Source organism: Anopheles gambiae, chromosome X, assembly GCF_943734735.2.
Source record: "Anopheles gambiae chromosome X, idAnoGambNW_F1_1, whole genome shotgun sequence".
In the NCBI taxonomy this organism is placed as follows: Eukaryota; Metazoa; Arthropoda; class Insecta; order Diptera; family Culicidae; genus Anopheles; species Anopheles gambiae.
Window position 1 is genome coordinate 26,401,202 of NC_064600.1, and position 23,970 is coordinate 26,425,171.

The window sequence follows — 23,970 nt, forward strand, 5'->3', positions numbered from 1 at the left end:
AGCAAAATTTACTCACCGGAACCTGTTGTCTGACAAAAAGCGATCTCCTTTTTTGTCCGCCGGTAGGAATTCATTAAATTCCTCCATTTAGCATGAACGCACTGTGGATCCTCTTTCAGCACGGATGCTATATGTTGCCAGGCTTGATGCCTTATTTCGTTATTTTTATACTGGCGATCAGTATCTAACCAGATGCACGGATAAGTTTTCACCAAATTGATCAATTCAATGACTTTTTCCTCATCTTGAATAGGCTAAAATAATAAAACAACCAATAATTTAGAGTGTCATTCTATGAGAAAAGGTGTAACTTACATTTTTATTCGATTTTTGGGCGGTTTTAGCTCCTTCCATTGTTAAGTGCTGGCGTGGTTGACTGCTATTCGAAAATGTCCGCCTGAAAACTTCCAAAAAATTTCCAAACACAATAGGGGGCGTCCATAAATTACGTAACGCTCAAAGGGGGGGAGGAGGTTCCCTGTAGCGTTACGGTTTGTTACATAGGGGAGAGGGGGGGTTCACATTCTGTTACGTAACGTAATACAATCCTATCAATCCGTATAATACGGACGTCACACGAGGCGTAAACTCTAAAAGTTTATGCTTGATTTGTATGGGAGAGCGTAAACTTCCTGTCAAAAGATTTCAGGGTTGCATGGCTGAAATCCAGTTTACGCCAGAGTTTACGCTTCGTGTGACGTCCGTATAACCCGCATACATCGGGTTACGAGCGACGACGAGCTGACAGTTCTAGAACAAAGGAAATCGGTAGCTGTCTTTTGTAGCCGCATACAAGTAGCTATCATCTAGCCGTAGCTTAACAAAGTTATTGTTGAGTAGCGCTACGATTCGGAAAGTAAATCTTTTGGCAAAACCCTTTTTTACATGCACTTTTGATAAGATCGCATAAAAAATTAGTTTTATTTGCTTCCGTATTGTTCGACTTCCTTTTTGCTACCCATATAACCAAGATACCGAAAACGCCACCAATTTCTCGTACTAAAAATCCAGTTCCATCAAACAAAGCCAAAAAACTGTCAGTTTGGTGGGTTAATCCACACGGCCACAGAAGCAGCCACTTCAATGTTGTTGAAGACAGTTTTTTATGCATGGGCAATTTATTTGCTCAACATGTTTCACCTGTTATAAAATGTAAAATGTTTGCTTAATTGTGCAAAGGAAGCAATTAAACGTGTGTGTTTAAGTTGGTTTGTTGTAAAACATTCATGTGTAATATGTGTATATGTGTGTTTGTTTACTTGCGATCGAACTCTTCCATTTCGCTGGTCAGTGCATAGTTTATAGACTAATAATATTGCTAAAGTTGAAGTGCAGTGATGTAAGTGAATGAATGTAATCAATCGAAGAGTTAAAATCCTGTTCAGCATATTGAACTTAGCCAACCCTTGACCAAACTTTTCCTCAAAGCATTTTTGGAAAAGGTGGGTTAAGGGTGGGCAAGATAAATACATCGGATCGGAACTGGCAGCTCCGATTGTTCTAAAATTTGGTGGATTAACGACTGAATCGACCACCACAAACCCACGTGGGTTTGAAGTGGTTTTACAGTGGGTTAAGGACGATTTGGTTATTTGGGTACTGACCTTTCCTCCACTCTCTCTCTTTCTATCTCTCACACTCTCTCGTTTTGTCGCTCTCATTTCTATTCTTCTCGCAAACGCACTCTTTGCGGAAGCAGTTTACCGCGTTCAAGAAAGGCCTATTTACCTTGTCTATAGACCGATATCGGATTCTGCGGTCGTACCTTACACCCCCACCCGTAATCCTGGTCTAGTATCACAGGCCAGTGTTACTTTATATCAACGACCGCTAAATTACACGTCCCTCTTTTAAATATTCCACTTGCAGTTCTTACTAATGCTTGACGGCACCTATCATCTTTAGAAAGTATAACCTCCTCTATAACTCCTCGTATCCATTGTTTTCTGTTTTTTCCTTCTGCTATGAACACTATATCTGCTTTCTTTAAAGGGTTGGACTCGGCGAACCATTTCGATCTATTATTTATGCCTGGCAAATATTCATATATCCACCTCTGCCACAACTGTTCCACGTATAATTGTGATAGCTTATACTTATCGCGAAGCGCTTCTGCATTATTAGGGCTTGCTGAGACCAAATGTGGTTCATTTGGAGATACTCCCCTTAAAAAATTGTTCGGACTTAGCGCGTCCGACGATTCATCCGCCACATACGTTAAAGGTCGCGAGTTTACCAAGTCTTCAGCTTCCGTGATCGACGTAAGAAGGACTTCATCTGTCAATCGCTTTCCTTCTTGTAGAACCTCTAAAGCAGCTTTAACAGTCCGCACCATTCTCTCCCATGAGCCGCCCATATGCGGTGTACCGGGTGGAATGAATCGCCAAGAAGTTCGCGCGTTAGTCAGCTCGTTGGCGCATTCTTCGTCGACCGCCTGCATCCGTTCCACTAGTTCCTTACTGGCTGCCTTCAAATTCGTCCCATTGTCTGAAATAAATTCTGAAGGAGGGCCTCGACGGCAGATAAATCTTCTAATAGCCATTAAACATGACGATGTACTCAAATCGTAGGCTACTTCTAAGTGCACCGCACGTACTACGAGACATGTGAAGAGGACAATCCACCTTTTTTGACGACTGCGACCTACCGTCACCTCGATTGGGCCGAAATAATCGATTCCGACACAACTGAATGGGCGTTGCGTGTTGCTGATCCTTTCAGGAGTTAATGGTGCCATTCTGTGAACTGCCGGCCGACTTCGCTTGACTTTACACCAAACGCAACCGCTTACGGTTTTTCTCACTGCTGCATTCATATTTATAATGAAGTAACGTTGCTTAAGATCGTTTTTCACTGCCTCTCGAAAAGCATGTCCATGCTTTTCATGGTACCACTGAATGATTTTTCCGGTGATGGAGTGGTGCCTGTGCAGAATGATTGGAAATCTTAAATCGAAAGGAAGTACTTCTTCATTAATGGTGCGCCCTTCCATGCGAATAATTCCATCGCCGTCGATCAATGGTGTTAGGCGATATAACATGCTCGACTTCTCAAGAGGAATCCACTCTTCTGCTGACAAATTCATGTTATGTCTCAATACCTTTAGTTCATCTCCGAAACATTCCGCCTGAGCCATTTTTAAGAGAATACACTCTGCTTTACAATGCTCTTCTTTAGTTAACGGAACGTTTACTTTTTTCCAATTTGCCGTGATTATTTTCTTCCGTTGTAGTTTGATCGCTTTAAATTTTTCTAGCTCTTTCCCATCTCGTCTACGTTTACAATTGGATATAAATCTAATCACACAAGCCATAGTGCGAATTAGTATAGTCCATTTCGATATACGTGTCACATCAATGAGGGGTTTCTGGAGATCTACCTCATGGTACAGGTGATTTGCGCGTAATCCTTCTTCAGTGTTTGCGCCAATACTTGGTTGATTTGGCCATTCTAATTCATTTTTGTATAAAAATGCAGGTCCTTTGAGCCAAACTGCTTCCGGATCGAAACACCATTTTTTACAACGTTTCGTCAGTTTATCTGCTACATTTTCATTCGAAGGAATCCAGCGCCAATCCATCACACTCGACGTTTCCAAGATTTCACCAATCCGGAAAGCAACAAATGGTTTGTATCGATGTTGGTCGGATCGTATCCACGATAATACGGTACGAGAATCGCACCAGAGAAATTGCTTCATAATTGCCAATCTATGCATTTTCTTCACTGTGTTCACTAACCTTGCGCCTAGAACTGCTGCGCATAGCTCCAACTGTGGAATCGTACGTTCTTTGATAGGTGCTACCTTTGATTTGCTCATCACCAAAGCACACTGGATGCTATCAAAGAACACGGCTCTGAAGTACGCTACACACCCATATGCAGATTGACTAGCATCCACAAACACATGCAATTGAAGCTCTTTGATCTGTTTTGTAGAAAACCCACCAAAATATGCTCGCGGGATTTTAATCGCTTCGATTTTTCTCCAACTTTTCCCAATTTTTTAGCGTCGAATAGTCGATGGGTTCATCCCAATCGCATCCAGTTCTCCATAACTCTTGAACGAGCATTTTTCCTAACACTGTGAATGGTGTCAGGTATCCCATTGGATCAAACAGCGACATCACGCAACTGACAACTATTCTCTTCGAAGGGTGATCATTTTCATAAGCTTTAGAAGGTGGTGCGAATTGAAATGTGTCATCCTTTACATTCCACATTATGCCCAGAACTCGATCAACTTTCGTAATACGCTCTGAACATTCCTCTTTAAATTGGATTGATAGCGCAGGATTTTGTTCTCCCATTTCCTCGCTAAATCCTTTTCCATTAGTGACCCAATTTCGTATATGGAAACCACCATTTGAGTGTACATATGTTACTTGCTTTGCCAATCGTACTGCTTGTTCTATTGAATCCGCACTATCATAATAGTCATCAACGTAGTGTCGGTTCTTTATTGCATCGCAAGCTTCAGGATATGTCTCACTATACTCGTTGGCATTCTTATTTTTTACAAACTGTGCCGAACATGGCGAGCATGTTGATCCGAAGGTGGCAACATCCATAACGTATGTTATTGGTTTCTCATTTTCTGGGTCAGGGAACAAGAATCTTTGAGCTTGTTTATCTTCCTTTCTAATTGCAATTTGGTGGTACATCTCTTTGATATCTCCACCAAATCCAATTGGACCTTCTCTGAAGGGACATATAACCGATGGCAGCGAGCAAAGCATATCAGGACCCTTTAGCAATTCCGTGTTCAAAGACACACCTCTAACGGTTGCAGCTGCATCCCAAACTAATCTGAGTTTTCCTGGTTTGTTTGGGTTTTTTACCACAATAAGTGGGAGATACCATACAGAAGCAGGGTCCGTTTCATCTAACTCTTTTTTAGTCACCTTATGAGCATAATTCTTTAATTCATACTCTTCTATCATCTTATGTATGGCTTCTTCCAATTCCTTGTCCTTCGCCATTTTTCGTTTCAAACCATCTAAACGCCCTTTTGCCATTTGGAAACTGTCAGGAAACTTTCGTTCATCTGATTTCCACAGGAGTCCCGTCTCAAATCTGTCACCTATACGCACCGTGGTCGCTTGCAAGATATCGTTCGCTCTGCGATCTTCTTTGGCTACTGGCAGCTTGGCTTCAAGAACGTCAGAATTCTCTAAAGAGTATTGCATTCTTAAAACGTCATACAGCTCTTCGTTGGTAACTGGAACGATAGTATGGTAATTAATGCGTTCATTTGGTATATTGCTTACCGTACTCTTCGGGCCATAAATTGACCAACCGATCTTGCTTTTCACGGCGATTGGCTCTCCTGGCTTGCCAATTTTCGACTCCATCGGGGCAAATAAATGCAGGTTGTCCAGTCCAAGCAGTATCCTCACGGGCTCATTTGCCGCCTCTTCAATTGGCACACCTTTCAGGTGTGGGTATTGCTGCTGTAGATAACGATAGGACTCTCTTTGAGAAGGAAGCACAAGCTTTTCCACGGTTCGTTCCCTTTAGTAGAAAGCTCTCTGATGATCCTCTTGTGGATAAAACGACATCGATTTTCCTTGACTTATCTTCCCGTCGTTCGACGTCTGCACTCCAGCTCACCACTAGCGGCTCATTCACGCCTTGAATGCCAAGCGCATCAGCAACTTCATCCTCAACAAATGTTCCCGAAGCCCCTTCGTCCAGAAAGGCCACCGTATCATAAGTACGATCACCCGCCGATAACGTAACTGGCATCGTTCGAAAAACCGTGGAAGGATATTTTCCACGATGTGCGTTGCACGCAGCTTCCACTAGGGTAGACGTCTGATGCAGCAAAGGATGGTGGTGATCGTTGCATCCCTCAAACCCGCATGCACGCCTAAACCGACACACAGCTCTTCCGTGATTGTTCAGACAGTTCTCGCACAACGAATTTTTCCTTACGTAGTCCAGCCGGCTTAGTACTGAAAGATTCTTAAATTCGTTACAGTCTCTCACCTTGTGCGAAATGCTGTTGCAAACGTAGCACTTTTTGACGTCCCTGTTTTCGATCGCATGATGATTTAGGTTTGCACGGGTCCCAGAACGGAAATTTCATCTGTTGGTCTTGTAGCTTCCGAAATCCTTCACTTCCGTGATATCCTCCGTAAGGACAGTCAGGTAGCTTGAAAACACTTGTAGAGATTTTCCACCCCTATGTCGTTTATATCTTACCCAATCCAACTGGTATCCTGGAGGCAGCTTCTCCTCCAGCTCTTCGACGAGCAAAGGATTGCTTAAATGCTCCGTCAGCTTCGCACCCACGATGTGTCCGACCAATTGTTTCACTGCGAGTCCGAACGTTATAAACGTCTCCAGTCGATCAGCATCCGGAGCAGGTACAGCTCGAACCTTGCGTAACAGCGCCTTCAGGATACGACGAGGTTTCCCAAATAAATTTCGCAGCTCCTTTATCATGTCCGGAACAGCATCCGCGAGCATCAACGTTCCATTTACCGCTTCCAATGCATCTCCACTTAGGCTTTGTCTCAATCGTTGTAAGTTTTCGAGGTTAGAAAAGCCCCATGCTTTTGTCGTGTCCTCAAAACAGCTGATAAACGCCGGCCAATCCTCGGGGGCACCACTAAACGGGGGTAATGGCATCGATAAACGTTTACATGCCAACTCTTGACGACGCGTAAGGGGTTTTTCTTCAACCTCCGTTTCCACATCACTTTCATCGAGCTCACGATCACCGCTAGATAAATCCTCACTCGCCGTGCTGCGCTCATCCTCATCCATCTCCTTTGTTGCACTACGACTTGTCACGCAAGGGTTATCAACGGGAGGACGTTGATTGCGTTTCAATTTGGAAACCTTCAAACGCAAATTCTCAATCTCGTTATCTTTCTCTCGCATCTCTGCGTCGTATTTGGCTACAAGCGCATTGATGCTTTTCTCCTTGCTCGATTTCGTTTTACTTCTTTTCTCACCGTTTAGCTTCAATTGCTGCGCACCACGTGTCTGCTTAGTGGTGTGCGTCTGCTGCGCCGATTCTCCTTTCTCGATCATCTCCACTCACGCTGCAACGGCCAATACGGCATCCACAACGTCGCCGGTCTCGTTCTTACTTTCGGGAATACGCTGCGTCGTCGGCTTCGATTCCCGTGACGGTCCAGCCTCTTCGTCGTGCTCCGTTTTGCGTTCCATCATCTGGCAGAACAAGCACTCGATGCAGGTAGAGATTCACGATCACTTTTAGTATTGTGGTAACAAACTAATTTTTTATTGTTGAGTAGCGCTACGATTCGGAAAGTAAATCTTTTGGCAAAACCTTTTTCACATGCACTTTTGATAAGATCGCATAAAAAATTAGTTTTATTTGCTTCCGTATTGTTCGACTTCCTTTTTGCTACTGACCTTTCCTCCACTCTCTCTCTCTCTTTCTATCTCTCACACTCTCTCGTTTTGTCGCTCTCATTTCTATTCTTCTCGCAAACGCACTCTTTGCGGAAGCAGTTTACCGCGTTCAAGAAAGGCCTATTTACCTTGTCTATAGACCGATATCGGATTCTGCGGTCGTACCTTACAGTTATGCTTAATGCTTAGCACATTTAGTTCGATGACAGGCCCCAGGGATTGCCAATGAACTTTCCAGTGTGCCGGTTTCATAATCAGCTTGCGTTCTAGATGCCGGTGGAAAGGAAAGTTGATGAAAATCAGCGCAGGGATGAACGTGGTTATGCGAAATAGGGTTCTGCGCGTTGCACAGCAAAACCTCCAGCGTCAGCTAGCTATTCCTTAGTCAGTTTTACATTGCAGCGTTTGAACTCATTGCGCTTTTTTGGTTTGATTTGTGAAAATGAAACTTCATCGCCGCAATGTTTGTTAACGGCTTTTTCAAGCCCCACAGCAACTCATGAGCATTGTCCACACGCGAGAAAGAGATAGCGCTATGGAGGGAAAAAGCACGAACGACGGCTGACAGCGATTGGCCGTCTGACGCACCAACACATCCAAACCTTCGACAGCGCGCTCAGGCGAGGCTTATGAGGCGGAGCCAGGGATGGGTAGCTCGACGAGCTGCTTGACAAATTTGCCGTTGGAGAGAAAAGGAAGGCATGAGAAAATTCTCCGAACGCCATGATTTCTTCCGTCGCTTTGCACAGCGGGACCAAGAAGGAATATAGAGGAGGTGTCTTCCTAGCCGGTCTCGTAGTACAGTCGTCAACTCGTACGACTTAACAACATACCCGTCATGGGTTCAATCCCCAAATAGACCGCAACGCCATACTTAGGACTGACTATCCTGCTATGGGGGGGAATCAATTAGTCACTGAAAGCCAAGCCCACAAGTGGTTACAGGCAGGCCTTGACCGACATCGGTTGTTGAGCCAAAGAAGAAGAAGAAGTCTTCTTAGCGTTAGGCATGTTGCCATTTTGGAAATCAGTTTGACAACTGCCGTCGATTTTTGTTTACCAACAGAATCTACACACACAGTGATGATGCTGCTCAAGCTACAGGCACAATATCAGTCGAAGTATCTTATTTGAACTATTTTGTTCAAAGAAATAATCATTAGATCATTATACTTTCCTTCATCTTTGTTATTACAGGAACCATAAGCAAACTATGCTGTCCTGTTTTGCTTGCTTTTTCTATCTGCGGGTTTAAACCTTATCACACACGGGTGGATAGTGATGATAAAGAAGGGAAATTCTCTAACTTACGGCCGGGTGAAGGTGAGCAAAATGATAGACCTAAATCTTGAAAATGTCCTGCTGCTTACGCAACAGTTCTACGACGATACATAACGACATCGAAATCATGCTGGGCACTGCAGTAACGAAGCTGGACGGTGCCATTGGGACATTGGCTATCAGATCTGGTACTATTAGGCGTACATTTCGACTGATTCGAATCCTGGCCGACTTACGATTGAGGGTGCCTACTTGTGCAACGTTTGCGTACTGCGTACGGCGGCCGATGCCAAGCAGGTCAATGAGCAACTCGCGTTAGTCAAGAAGGTGGCCATATTGTCCACGAGCTTCATGGGACTCGAGGTGGCTGCCTATTGCGTGAACTGTCTTCTGGCGATTATCACACTGAATATGAAAGAAGCGGCTTGTTACGTGAAGCACGTAGTAAAGATCGATATGTACCATGTTCTGTTGATCCCGATCGTGAACCGATGTGCGAAGAGTGATAAGTAGGTACACTGGTGGACATAAAAATAGGAAAAAAAAATTTGTGTGTTTTTTTTTGCGTTCACTAGGTGTGTCATCGCCAACAGTTGGAGGCGTACTGAATTTGCAATCGCTGTTTGTTTGCCTTTTATACTCGCATTTGTGGTGAGTTTCTACTTATCTGAGTTTTGAGTGCCAGGAGAGGAGAGCCAAACCGTGTTGCGCTTCATTCTTCCATCAGTGGTCAAGGTGAAAGGTTGCTATTTAAAAATTCCACAAAATCATCATGGGTCGCGGAAAGCACTGCACACCAGAGGAGCGAAAACACATTCAGGGGCTATATCGTGAGAACGTGCCGATCAAGACAATCTGCGAGGCGTTCGGCCGTTCGCGGACGTTTGTGGACAACGCCATTCGTAGCGAGGCTACGGGTAAATCGACAGGTCGTCCGCGAAAAACAACGGCCGACGTTGACGCGCAGATGGTTGAGATGATCAGGGCGGATCCTTTCAAAACTTGCGCTCGTATCAAGCAGGAGCTTGATTTGCAAGTTTCGGCGAAAACGGTGTCTCGCCGTTTACACGCCGCTGGGTTCTGTGCCCGGAGACCGCGGAAGGTTCGTAAGCTGCTGCCGCACCACGTAGAAGCGCGCATTCGGTTTGCCGAAGAACATTTAGCTGCATCCATCTTTTGGTGGAGCAAAATCATTTTTTCGGATGAGTCCAGAATCAATCTGGATGGTTCAGACGGCACTAAATACGTCTGGCGCCTTCCTAAACAGGCGTATCATCCAAAAAATACTATAAAAACCCTAAAGCACGGAGGCGGCCACGTAATGGTGTGGGGTTGCTTCTCCTGGCACGGCGCGGGTCCTTTGTTCCGTATCAAAGGGACACTGAACTCGGAAGGGTATAGAAAAATACTTAGTCGTAAGATGTTGCCATACGCCCGACAAAAATTCGGAGACGAAGAGCATTACATCTTTCAGCATGATAACAACTCTAAGCACACATCGCGAACAGTTAAATGTTATTTGGCAAACCAGGATGTGCAAGTTCAACCGTGGCCTGCGTTGAGTCCTGACCTAAACCCGATTGAAAATCTGTGGTCAACTCTCAAGCATCAGCTTAAGAACCAGTCTGCACGTTCAGCCGATGATCTATGGACACGCTGCGAGGCTATGTGGGAACGCATACCCAGAAGCGAATGCCGTAACCTCATCGGCGATATGGCCAAACGCTGTGAGGAAGTGATAGTGAATAACGGTCACCACATTGACCGTTAGAATGTGTTTTCGCTCTGTGGAACACCGCAACACCACCTCCCAACAACCACTTAGACAGTCCTTTTCAGGGCTACCAAATATTTCTGACAAGAACTATGTCTTTCGGTCACAGAAAAAAGATCCTATTTTTATGTCCACCAGTGTACCCACATGTGCAGAATACGATAATGATTTTATAACTGACACCCGAGGAGTGAAACACAAGAATCTATTATACAACCCCATGCATCGCGAAAATGCCTCCTGTAGGAAAGGACTCACGACCGTCAGCAACAGACGTTTTCAGAACGCAAACCATATCTGAAGTATTGTACAAGGGGTGCGAGGGTGTGTTGTTCGATTAGTCTAGAGTTAAAGCCAGGATACTATTAAAATTTCGTAGATCTTCATCCGTCATTTTAGAAACGAGAATCATACATAATTAGCTTTCAATCGATATCTGCATAGCATCAGAAACTCTGAGTAAATAATAGATGATATTTCTTTGATGAACTTATCTTAGATGTCAACCAATAATATATTTTCTCGGTTATCAATTAATTTTTTTCATTAATCAAATGCGTTCTCTTGTGATATTCTACCAGAGAGTTTGTGATATATAGAGGGTTCATTTGATGATTGATTGATATGGAATCATTCCTGAAATGAGTTGTATATTCGTAATATAATTCGTACAAAAAAAAAATTATAATATATCGATGCTCTAATAAATGGTAACTACATTACTTTAAACATGTAAAGTATAAGAATTTAACAAAAACTTTAACTTTAATTTGAAAAATGTGTAACAAATTGGTAAGTTACTGTTTTTCTTCATTTGTTTGCCGATTTTGAACGTCCTGCTATGCCTCTTTGAGATTGTTGGTTTTTTTCGTTAGCTATTTTTATGTTTTCATATTTTATTCTTATGCAAATACGTTGCTTTGCAAAGCTTCTTATTATTGGTAAGGGTATTTCAGGCATTTTTTTACGATACGATTTGTCAATTTTTAAACGATACCTTTTGTTTTGGTTAATTTGCCATCAGGATGTAGTTTCTGGATTTTTTTTCATTTTAAATCCTTGCTTTAAAAACGATTCTGATGGGAAAACAATCCACCTATAGACAAATGGCGCAAGAATGATGGCGGGAAGCTATAGCTATGATCTGTAGTAAAGTGCAAGCTTTGCTTACCCAAATCTAGTAACGGAAACTTATCTACGTGTCTAGATGCTATGTATCCCATCACATATTCAAGACCATCGCTGTCCTGTTCTGGTAATTCGATCATCGTGCTACTTAATGAACTACCATCACTTGATAGAAAATCTTCTGCATCTCCTTCCGGTTCATTGAGAGTAGGCATGATATCACCAGAGGAGTATAGTTCAGCTAACACGTAGTCGTCATTTCTCTCGTCTCGATATCCGTCATTTTCGTTTTCCTCTGCAATACGTTGCTCTATGGATACAGAGTCATCGTGTGCCAGATGAGGACGAGGTAAATGGGTTTGGTCCTTTATAATACTTGGTGTTTTTCCCAGTACGATTGTTCTTATTCGATGTAAGCAGCTCATAGGTGTAGGGTGGTCGTATACCCTCTCCAAGTTGCCTCAGTTGAGAGAAAAATTTTTCCAAAACATCTTGATTCAGCTGGAATAAAAATAAAGAATGATGAGAAGTATATATATATATATATATATATATATATATTTAGCTAGGCTGGTGTTTTCAGTGCTGCCAGGTTTGCCGGTCACGTAGTCGTCCACGTTTATGATGATCATGTTGCCTCGGTCCGTCTGAACATACGACACCACACCTGGTCGTGGGAACCTGCTTCCAGTGGAGTTCCCGTTGGAACCTGACTCCGCGCGTGGAGTAACATCGATGGCTCGCTTGCGACCGTATTCTTACTTAGCACCTGTATCATAGCGCGTAGCGCATGTGTACATAACTATATATATATATATATATATATATATATATATATATATATATATATATATATATATATATATATATATATATATATATATATATATATATATATATATATATATATATATATATATATATATATATATATACACATATTTTCAACTACCCATTCAAATAATATATACATATTTTCAACTACCCATTATCTTATGTGTTGAAAAAAATGTAATGCCGTGTTTTTGTTTTGTCAAATATTAAATTTAGTGATGTTATTTGCATTAGCAACGACTTTTGATAAATCTGCATGCCTGCCTTATCAATAATAGTCATTGTCGATATGAGATTGAACATGTCCTGTTATGCCTTTTTTTGATTTTCATTCCCTGTAAATGATTTCTTGTAATCTAATTTTGCAAAAGACGTGTACGAATTAGATATGCTGAACCATAAGTCTACTACTTCTATAAAATCTGCCAACTTCGAGGCTTCGTCATTTTCAGGATAGTATTGTCTTAATGATATAGCTGTCGTACGCGAAAGAACTTGAGCCGCTCGTCGTACATTCTGCTTTTCATGAGAGGTCATTATAAGATGGTTTCTTGTTAACTTATATAACGGCGTTAACTCTGCCTGATCTCGTTTTGCCACTAAATCAAATAGAAGGTCCGCCTTAATAACCAGCCTTCTGTACCAAAATCCATGATCTATGAACCAATTTCTTAAAAAATTTAGCAAATGGGGTACATCGGGTACAATGTATACATTTTTATCCGTTTTTGGATGTTTAAAATACGGTTCAATAGGATTAGGCACCCCCAATTCTCACCAGCAACCTAAATTAGATGACGAGTTGTCACTAAAAATAGTAACAACACTAATGTTTTGTTCGGCTAACTCTTGAATTAAAGTAACTATTATGTCTTTTGTCATTTTTTTATCAAACACCAAGAAAACGGGTTGTTTCCATTTATGGAAAAGGCCTCTTGCCATAACTACCTATGGCCCTACAACTTCATCGGCAGCCTGATCATACTCCATCATCTTGCAAATTTTCATTTCATCGAAACTTAGGACGCATTCACGATCTCTAGGCTCCCATGTATTTGATAAAGACTAGTAGGTGTCTTATCATGTCTTCCAATATACCCTGACTTAAATTAATTTTTTTAGCGTAACGCAGCAAAGTGCTGAATGAGGGAAGAGGATATTTCAAATCTTTTAACAGATACTTATAGGCTCTTGTGCTTAAATATGTTAAGGTTAATGCTGCACTGATTTCTTCTTTAGTCCAAATCACTCTCTTTTTTCTGTTTAAAATTAAATCAATTTGATTTGCTGACAATGTATTTTTGAGCAAATTTTTATTGGCCGAGATTTTGGTTGTTGATTTAAAAGATTTATTTTTTGTTTTTTATCGTGTCCTTTTTTTAGACATGAAATTTTCTTTTGCAGAAGCTTGTTTTCTGTGTTCAAACGTTCTAGATTGTTTCATAAATTTCGGTTGTGCTCAGTTCATGTTTCATTAATTTTTTGAACGTTTTGTAATTTCTTGAGCTCTAATTCTAAAGCTGCTATTTTTGCATCCTTTTCATTATTTATGTTTTCGTTTAATGTTTCGTGTGAGGCATTATTACTGGGTGGGTTTTGGTAACCATGCTCTAAAACGTTTACATTGCAGCATGTTTCGGTGTTTTCTGGTTGTTTGACTGGGTCAATATTTGTATTAACCACAGTTGGGATAGCTGTAAAAATGATGAAAAGGATAATCACAAAAACTAGCTTGCAAGAATTATGAGTGTTAACACAAAACCAATACCTTTTAAGTGTAAACGTCGAATATTATTTGGAATGCTTGAGAGCGGCGTGTTCCCTAATTGATAATCCTCTCTTCGAAAGTGTTGAGAACAAATTGCGGCACTTTTGTTCGGTGTCCAATTTTCATAACGGTCGCAAAACTGTATCCATATCCAATACACATCAGGTTCGGAAGGAAAACTATGGAAAACAATATTGAGGCCCCATTGCTTTGCAGTGTTACTGTTGTTTCCACAAAACACCGCCGCACACGACCTATACGGCATTTTAATGTCTTAATCGAAGGAGAAATGTGTGTTATTATGATTGATTCGAAACATAACATAATAAATTATCAACTTACCAGATACTTTCAGATGTAATATTCCAAAAAGTTACAATCTTACAGTTTTTTTAATGCAAATAGGTATATCAACAAGCAAATACACTAACTGGAACTAAATTTACCATACACTCTATACACTAAATGAAGCAAATGTATACACTAAATGAATGAGATCTATATTTCTTATGTCTACTCTATCTCAAAGAAATATCATTAAAATAATATAACTAAAAATGTATACAAAAAATGTGCTTAATTTTAATCTCTATGTTTAGTGTTGTCAATAGCCGCTCAAGAAGTAAACACACAAGTTGTGTTGATTTGTTAATATAAAAAAACACTGTTTTCTTAGCATATAACCAAGAATCTACCAAGAAAACATCGAAATAATTACCCGGAATGTGTTTATGAACCATTGAAGTAACACTTTGCACTCAATTTTTGATAAATGATCAAGTAAAATTTTCAAGAATTTCACCGAAGTAAATTTGCTTCAAATGTAAACATTATAGGCCCGATTATTAAACATAAATTGTAAAGACAAGTTGTCAAAATCGGAAGATTTGTATTATGACATACGTTTGTGTTGTGTGTTGGAAAAATAAAAATTAACGAAACACAAACTCACAAGCACACTGCCAAGATATGTATTATGAAACACAAACACAAATACAATACTGCACACACTTTTAGGTATAACAAAGACGCCCGCACAACCAGAATGCAGTACCAAAAAATGGTCGACAAGTTGGAAGTTGTCCCCGACATCGCTAGAGGGATGTTCAAGGGTGACCAGACCGCTTTTTGGGAAGAGATGGCCGAGCATCTTAACGCCCTTGGACCGCCAATTCGAACGGGTGCAACGTGGAAGCGGGTATGATTAAAAGAGCAACAATACTTCTATACATTTTGCTTTTAATTTTTGATGTCTGTTTTTACAGGTATGGTTCGATTATAAATGTGCGGTAAAAAAAAGCTGCTAGTCAATAAAGCGTCGTTGTTGGCTACTGGTGGCGGGCTGTTCCATCAACGGCCCTTAAACGACGAGGAGGAACGAGTTGCTGACTTAACCAACTTAAAGGCCACAATAGAAGGCAACTCTGGCCGTTCTTTCGGCGATCAGCTTTGCACGATGGACAGCAACAACAACAACAACAACCAATTGTTGGCGATTAACAATAACGAGCCAAACATCGACAACGAGCAGCCATATATTGAGATGGCAAATAACGAGCAGCAAAACCCGGTGGTAACCAAAGCTCGACAGAAACGAAGCCGGAAGCGCAGAAACACCGAGGCGGTGTTGCGCCAAAACGAAGAGCTGCTACAGCTCATGAAGCGCAACATAGAGGCGCAAAAAGAATCCACCGCTGCTCTAACGAAGGTAGCTGGCGCTATAGAGAACGCAACAGCAGCGCTGATGTGAACTTTTGTGATGAATAAAAAATAAAAAATAGAACTCAATCGCTAACTTAGTTGTGCTGCCTCTTATTCATCTGAGTTTGGCTCTTCCATTCCATACGCAATACACATGTTGTGTAAGATGCAACATACGTTCGTTATTTGAGTTACTTTTACCGGGGTGTAGTGCAACTGTCGAGCACCTAACAAACATCTAAATCTATTTTTGAGCAACCCGCTCGTACGCTCCACTATTTTCCTACCAAAAGCATGGTTTTTATTAAAGGCAGCTTCTGGTGTGTTGAGAGCAGGATTACGTTTTGGTGTTATTAACCACGATTTTGACGGGTATCCAGCATCACCTGTGAGAATTTAAATATTATTTACATAAACAAATACCCATAGGATGGTTTAATGTATTACCTAGTATCTTGAATGCAGTTTCTCCGCGTCGATGTTTTGTTTCGGAAAAGTTGTCCATTCCACTTACATTCCAAATATGTGAATCGTGATTGACTGCTCCGAATTTGGCATTCACATAACGAATTTTTATGAGATGGTCGCAAATCTACCGGTACGAAGAAAAATAATATTGAAGCACCCAACATAAGACAAAAAAAAAACTGAAAGCTTTATTTACAATCATCGCGTTTAGGCTGTAATAGCCCTTCCGGTTACAATGCTGATTGTAATCGTCCACTGGTGCAATAATTTTTATGTGTGTTCCATCAACACACATCACAACACCAGGGATGCCACTTTTTGAGAAGAAGTATCGTCGTGCATCTTGTTGCTCATTTGGTTCCATCGCTAAAGAGATCCATTTGTTCCTAAGAGTTTCTTTGATTATGTTCAAGCACTTTGCAAAGGCTACCGAGAAAGTAGGCTGGGCAATAGCTATTTTGTAATCATTGCCTGTTCCATTTTGGTAGCCTCCTTCAGCCTTGCACAAATGAGCCGCATGCTTAACTCACGCTTGGTTAAATAGCTGTAACGGGTCGAAAACACTTCGAAGCAGTGGACGCTGTTTTGCCAGATCTACCGTTGTTTCTTCTTCACTGCTGCTATCGTCACTTACGAAGTGGGAGAAAATCATTTCGATGTTTAAAACAAGGATTATTGTTAGCTTACGAAACGTATGTTTCTTAATTAAACTTGTTTACGTTTTTTTATTTTGATTTTGAACATTTTGACACATCGACAAAGGCTTTGACACAGCTTTAACGAAAGAAAAAATTTAACGAAACTTGTGTGTCACAAGAACGGTTTCAAAATGCATACCTATTTTCCGTTTGTCTTGACGAACTTGTCTTGTGTCATTTCCGTTTGTGTTTAATAATCGGGCCTTATGTCTCTCATACACTCACACAAACATACACCAACAGCGCGCGTTGGTTTTGACAACTGCCGTCGATCCGGTTTTTTTTTTCTGTAGCGCTGACGACCAAATGTTCTACATGACGACACCTCCCTTATACCCACTTTGAGCGGGACCATGCCACTATTCCGTCTCGCCAGTGCTAAAATCGACTTCTGTTTTCCCACCTCTCACGTACAATACGGCCAATTACGTTGCTGGCCTTTTGTAAATACCCTTTGCGTTCCCGCCGCGGCTCGTCTGGCTTGCACATCTTTCTTATAAACTACGGATTCCACCCACCCATTAGCCCGAAGTTACGCGGTAAGTATTCATCAACAACTATCGTTTTCATCTATCGGCCGGGAGGCTGGCCGACACGGTTAAACGGCCACTTTACCACCGGACCGAAGAACTCCATCATAAGCGCTTCGTAGTCAACCTCGGCAACCCCTTCCATCAACTCGCGGGCTGCTTCCGCACTGTTTGTTCCGTCGCCTCTGGAGAGTAACGGCACTGCTCCCGAGTGTACCGCCCTGACCGTAGCGCACATATACCATACGCCCCGCCGCTTCTCTGTGCGTCGTCCTATCGAAGCGCAAATGGGCCTGACGTGGTCGATCGCGATGTTCATGAATGCTCGATGTCTCATCAAAGTTCCGGGATCCAGTTGACTTTCCATGATCGGGGGATCGAGCTTGGCCTCCCGAATGCGGTAGATCCGACAGCTTTGGGTGGCATCCGCACACGTTTTCGGCAACCGCGGTATTCTGAAGCGCGGACGGACTTCGTTGATGACAGAAATATCGTTGCGGTGCCTGAAACGACCACAAAACTCAAGGATTAATATAAGTGTACCACGATGTTTTGAAAGCAATATGATTAGACCACTCGTTGGCGGGTTGCGTACACTGGTGTTGATCAAACGCCCGTCCACTACCAGTAGCCCTCGGCCGTCGAGGACGGTGTGAAGCGAACTGTCCTTCTCCGAATCGCTACGCCTGGAATGAACGATCTCAGTTTGACGCATTGAACTACAGCTATCACGTGAGTATGCTCCCGGTTGGATATGCTTAACCAAAGTATTTTCTGCATCCGCTAGCTCCTGTTGGGTCAACATTGCATCTTCTCTACACCGCCTCTCTTTAGACGGTCTTTCGGCTCTGATGATTTCTAGTGCAGAATGATTCTTCAACGCTGTATTTTGTAGCTCTTCACTTACTCCATCACACGAGCGCACATGAAAGTTCAAGTATGTCGCACCTGGGACGTTCTTGGCGATTGGACAGGAATCGTATATAACCCATCCTAGCCGAGTTTTGGAGGCAACGGGCTCATTATACCTTCTTTCAACGCTATTGAGTGGTCTGGTCACGTGACAATTATCAATTCCTATAAGAATTCGTGGCTGGATGGTGGCGTATGAGTCGGTCGGAAGGCCCTTTAAATGCTCGTAACTAGAAGTCAACTGGGGCACTAGCAACGACTGTTTAGGTAAGGCCAGATTATTTACCGTTCTGGTGTTATGTAACTCGTATTAACGGTTTTCGTTCTTTACAGATACAACGATTTTCAGCCTTACTGAATCATTTTCCTGTCGAGTCACTCCCCCAGTCCATTGCAGGCAAAGGGGAAGGGAGTACCAGTTACTCCAACTTCGCTTAGAAGCGCGCTGCCCATAAACGTTGCCGACGATCTGTCGTCTATAAACGCATAGGTGTCTACGGAGCCACGAGGTCCGTACACTTTAATTGGCAGGTATTTCAATAAAACTCGATCCTCGGTACCTGAATGCGTGCTGCAGAGTTCCACTGACGATCTGGGCGCCTATACCGGAACACAGAGCATGGTGCACGGCTTCGCACCTATCCATTCCGCAAAGAGCAGTTATAAGACAAGGTGTCTGGTGGGCAACTAGGCACTTCATGCAAAGCTGCCTTGTGCGAACGAACGCTATGCGTGCTGCTACCGAAAACTGTAAAAACGCACAGCAGTTAGATAAAAATTGTCACGTTCCTTTGCACAACTTGCAGTGGATGTGTACGCCCGATGAACCTTCTCCCGATGACGTTTGTGGTGACCGTATCGAATTGCCAACTTGAGCGCCTGTCGTGTGTGTGTTCCAGTTGGCGGTTTGAGGTGCACGAATCGCTGGTGGGTGAATTCGTGGAGGCTGACGAGACGGTTGATGATTTTGTGAACGAAAGTCTTGAGATGGCTGCCGCCTTCCCGTACTAATCCGCTGCTCGTTTGCGTTACGACTAGGAGGGTCTACGATAGCGTCGCTAGCGTCGCGTGCCAATTGACTAATCCAGTGCCCAAATTCTGACAAACTTACAAACCGCAGCTGCCGTTTGTACCGTGCCCAATCAAGTGCGGCTTCCGATAGTAGTTTCAAAACGAGCTCACGTAGTAGTGCAACATCGTATGCATATTCGGGTAATTTGAGAGCCTCTATTGTCGCGCACATATTTCGCACAGAAAACCCAAATTTCTCGAGGGACCTTAAACAACCTGGATTAGGAGCCGGCATTCTTCTCACTTTCTCAACCATTGCTTCGATTATCTGGTCGGGACGACCGAACTGCACCTCCAGCGTTTCCATCACTTCATTCAGCCCATCGGACAATAGCAGCAAATATCCAACACTTTCTTTAGCCTCTCCGATCAACGCTCGCTGAAGTCGTAGTAGGTTTTGTGCCTCTGAAAAACCACATAACTCCGTCAATCGCTCAAACATCCGAATGAAACTTTTCCACCGCACCACTGAATACTGGTAGTTCTTTTCCAACCGCACCTTGTCGGGCCGAAATTTGCAATTGTGTGAGGTTAGCGCTTGAATATATGGTGGTGCCAGCGTAAGTTCTAGAGCGCTAACTCGGCGGCATTTGGAAAGAAGTTCTTCTATGCGCCTCATCATGGTACTTTCTCCAGGTAATATAGTCAGGAACCTGGGGATGATCCTGATATACCATTCGTGGTGCGTTGGCGGTGCTAGCGAAACATGGGGTAGGGGGTGCCATACCCGGAGCCGAGTTTGCGCCACAGTGATCGGTAGCGGGCAGCCATTCTTCTGCTTTACTTCAATCTGCAACTTTAATCTGCAATACTTCAATCTGCAACTTCAACTGCTGCTTCTCCACTTCAATTCTCTTTCTTAAAATCTCGGCGCGCCGAGAATGATGTGCATTAGGAACGGCGGTGCGTTTTTCCGTCACATACATTTCTGCTGACTCCTCTTCAATCAAAAGAACTGACTCCTCTGGCGTCGCAATGCACTCCACGGTTGCGCAACGGTGATCGCAAATCCGCCTCGTTCCGTGGGCCATTCGGCTGTGCCGTGTTCGATTCCGTGTTCGATAACCCTTCCGCAGTCGGAAAACCTCCGCTCACCATTCCACCAACGACTTTGTTGCTTCGCGGCACGACCGCTTCAACTTGGCCACTCTCTTGCCTCACCATCGAACTGGCAACCTCTCGGTTTTCCTTCTGCTGGCTGGACGTAACACCGAACATTTTCCGTTGAACTGCACTCACAAACAAATACTCAGCGGGTTTCTTCACAACTACAGTAATTTTGGAATGTTATAACTGCTTTCGGATGTTGTTCAAATTTCTGCCAGTCGTAGACTATTTTAGGCAGCTTGAGGCGAGCGCCAAAATTACAATATATTTGCCCAGAGATTCGATCCGAAAAGGACGTTGGTGGAGGTCCTATATATAATTTCCCCTTTTACCGCCATCCTCTTTTCATCTTACCTTTTCTTACCGTTTTGGCCGTTTATCCTTCCTCTACATTACACGACTTTGATCTCTCAAACCTATCGTATCACTCTAACTATCCTATGCTGTCAGTGCCGCTCAACTCTGTTCGTAACACCGCGGGTACATCGTCGAGTGATGATAAAGTACCAGAACATAAACTGAAGTGTGCGAATTGCGAAGAAAACCATACAGCGGGCTATATCCCAAACGATTCAAAACGCTCGAAAGTAGTAAGGAAAATAGAATATGAAGTAGCCTTCTACTTCCCGTTCTACTTTGGTTGCTTAAAATCAGAAAAATGTGGAACATGTGGGTTTCAGGAAAAAGCAAAAAATGAGTTCTCGAGTGTCACCACACACACACGCGACGACTCACTCACGCTTATGTTCTGTTCTACGCCCCTCTCCTCCCTCCCTCATATCACTCGCCCAACAGATCTATTTTTAGAACATCACTCACTTCCATCGACGTCGGTCGATGTGACGATGTGTGTCATCGCGTGTGTGTTGTCGATTTGGTCAGAAAAACTTTTTCTTTCATACTAAATCTCTGATTTGGAGTGTCGGCGTTCCGATTGAACCATCGCGACTTTGATCAGTGCGCTCGGTTAAAACGACCTACAAAAGGTCGTTGTGTTGTACGTAGCGTGCGCGCCGAAATTGTAAGAGTGCGCGGAGAGTGAATGTGGTTTTTTGGGAGTGGGGGAATGAGATACAGAGACAAATTTCGCTACACATTAACACATACATTCTCACTGCACGGGTTGACCTGCTAATACTCAATTCTGAGAGAATACCACGCAAACAATGAGACCCCAAATGTTGAGTGATTCAGGCCGAGGGGTATGAGGAAGCTTGAGGAAGCAAGGAGAAACGCGCTGCGATGAGAGTTCGCATTCTGTGTTACACGCGCGCTTCACTAACACCAATACAAATACCGTGCTTTGACGAGCCGTCTGTGAATATGTGTGTGTGTCTTCTTTCAGCGAGCTCAACTTGGAGCTGCTCGTCACATCGTGTTGTCTCGCTTACACTACAGCATCGAACCATCGCTCCGTATGTCCCCCCTCCTACGCGTACAAAACCATCAGTACAGCGCGACGCGAGATGGTTGTGCGTGTTTTGTTCTAAGTCCCGCGCGCAGTGTTTGTGCGTTGATGCACATTTCGTTATAAGTCTCGTGCGCCGGTGTGTTTTGATAAAGTGTGAAGTGAACAGTGTGTACAGACGCACATGCAGTGCGTGCATCGACAGGTAAGAATTTGCTGAACAGAGGCAACGCAGATTGTCGACAAGTTTCCCACGTGAGTATGAAGGATGTGTTGTGAAAGTGTAATTTATGTTTCAATAAAGTTTTTAATGAAATAAAAAATGACCGTGTTTGTGTTTCTTGTTAGAATAAGTGCGTATTTGCGATCGTGGCAATGCATGAAAGAAAACGAGAAACGAAAGAAACAAATATCTTTGGATGTGTTGGTAGCATGATTGGAAAGAACACAACACATTGAGAACTGCAGAGCGCACCGTGCGTTACGGGTGGGGAGGGGGAGGGCTCGCGCGAGGGTGTAACTCATTCCTCTAAGAGTAACTGCTAACGGGGGACGGTACTCAAATCACTAAAAAAATACACTCATTTTGCCGGACTGGTATACTCAAGCGCTCCCCTCCCGACAATGGCACTCAAATTCACTCATTTTCTCATGCCCTCTCTGTCACATTCGTAGCTCTGGGCTTCTGGGACTTAGCGTTCCGAACGTGCGGTTTTGCAACGGTAATTTCGTACCGCTTCGATCTCATCACTTTCTCTCCCTTCAGACCCCCTTTTTGATCCCCGCATTGGGGCTTGCAATTTTTTGACATGTCAAGTGAATGTTAGATGGTGAACAAAAAATTGTGTAAACAATTGTCAAATTGTGCAGCGTCGTGTAGTGCTTTTGTGTGCAGTGCTTTTTTCGCATTTCCAGCATTATCTCTAACGTTCTGTGTTTAAATTTGAGCAATTTATATAACTTCCAGCTTTCATCATGTCTTCGAGCCAGGATACAAATATTTCGCGAAAACGCATGCGTTATTTGGAGAAATACGAGCGTCAAACGGAGGCAGAATGGACACAACCCAAACCTTATACATCGACCGAAATTATTCCATTGCCATCTACCTCAAATGGTAAGTTAATTAAACGAATATAGTATTTGTTATGTATTTTAGGTTGTGCTTAATGCTACGATACAACTTGGAGGCCACACACTGCCGTTTGAATCGGCGTTAGGAAGAGCAGTTTGTTATATCCAACTAAGGATGCCCAGACTCCCCGCTGTCAGTTTCTGCTCCGTCAATCTCTTCCGCTTTTCCTGACGGTTTTGGCGATGCGGTTGCCGAAGTCTCGCCATCTTTGCGCGTATAGTCTCACCACTGCTCGCGGTGATGATAACGGCGACGGTGGCTGTTCGCTACGCCGTACTTCCGTGTAGAGCCCTTTTCGCATCATGCCGGGCCTGCCGGATAGCGTCTGGGTCGGACCGATTTCTCCAACTTGGCTTAAGCGCGCGTTCTTGATACCAGCAGCGTTGGAGTTACGAAGTGATTCACTTGGCGGCTTCGCCACGTGCCAAACAGGTGCAGCATATGCATTGTCGAGTAAGCGATCGGCACGAGCAGACTGCCTCGTATCTAGCAAAATAAATTTGGGCTTCGTTTGCCCATTTATTTGCTATGTTAGTTGATATACCCGTTGTTTGACCACTCACTGTTTGGGGGCTGTATTTGGGATTAGATGGATAGTAAACAATCATAGTGATAAGCATTAGGACATCAGAAACGATTGCGTTTTTTGTATTGGTGAGAATTATTTATAGAAGAACATGCTGAGCATGGTTCATCTCAAATACCTTAGGATATGCTTTTTTATATTCAGTAGGAACTGTTGAAAAAGGCCGTATTGCCCGCA

The 23,970-nt window shown here is 43.1% G+C and overlaps 2 protein-coding genes and 1 pseudogene across 2 annotated transcripts in view; 1 reads left to right on the forward strand and 2 right to left on the reverse strand.

The window, feature by feature from the left end:
• Positions 1–13,705: 13,705 nt before the first annotated feature.
• On the reverse strand, positions 13,706–16,998 carry LOC133391816 (putative nuclease HARBI1). The gene is made up of 5 exons (XM_061648205.1): positions 16,877–16,998; positions 16,543–16,732; positions 16,326–16,470; positions 14,178–16,264; positions 13,706–14,103 (listed from the first exon to the last, which is right to left on the reverse strand). Exons 1-4 carry the CDS (start codon positions 16,996–16,998, stop codon positions 15,990–15,992), a joined length of 732 nt encoding a protein of 243 aa, XP_061504189.1. The 3' UTR covers positions 13,706–14,103; positions 14,178–15,989.
• Positions 15,154–15,927, forward strand: LOC133391819 (uncharacterized; annotated as a pseudogene).
• Positions 16,999–17,844: 846 nt separating the features above from the next.
• Positions 17,845–23,970, reverse strand: part of LOC1275196 (glutamate receptor ionotropic, NMDA 2B) — a 133,986-nt gene continuing 127,860 nt past the window's right edge. The window contains exon 3 of the mRNA XM_061648132.1: positions 17,845–23,780. Coding sequence (XP_061504116.1) covers positions 19,268–20,179 — 912 coding nt within the window. The 5' untranslated portion in view covers positions 20,180–23,780 and the 3' untranslated portion in view covers positions 17,845–19,267. The remainder of the gene's footprint in view (positions 23,781–23,970) is intronic.

Coding starts and splice junctions, on each gene's coding strand:
- LOC133391816 (XM_061648205.1), bottom strand. CDS start 16,998: ATGATTTTCTCCCACTTCGTAAGTGACGATAGCAGCAGTGAAGAAGAA. Junction 16,733..16,876: donor TTACAGCTATTTAACCAAGC/GTGAGTTAAGCA, acceptor AGAAACTCTTAG/GAACAAATGGATCTCTTTAG. Junction 16,471..16,542: donor ACAGCCTAAACGCGATGATT/GTAAATAAAGCT, acceptor TCGTACCGGTAG/ATTTGCGACCATCTCATAAA.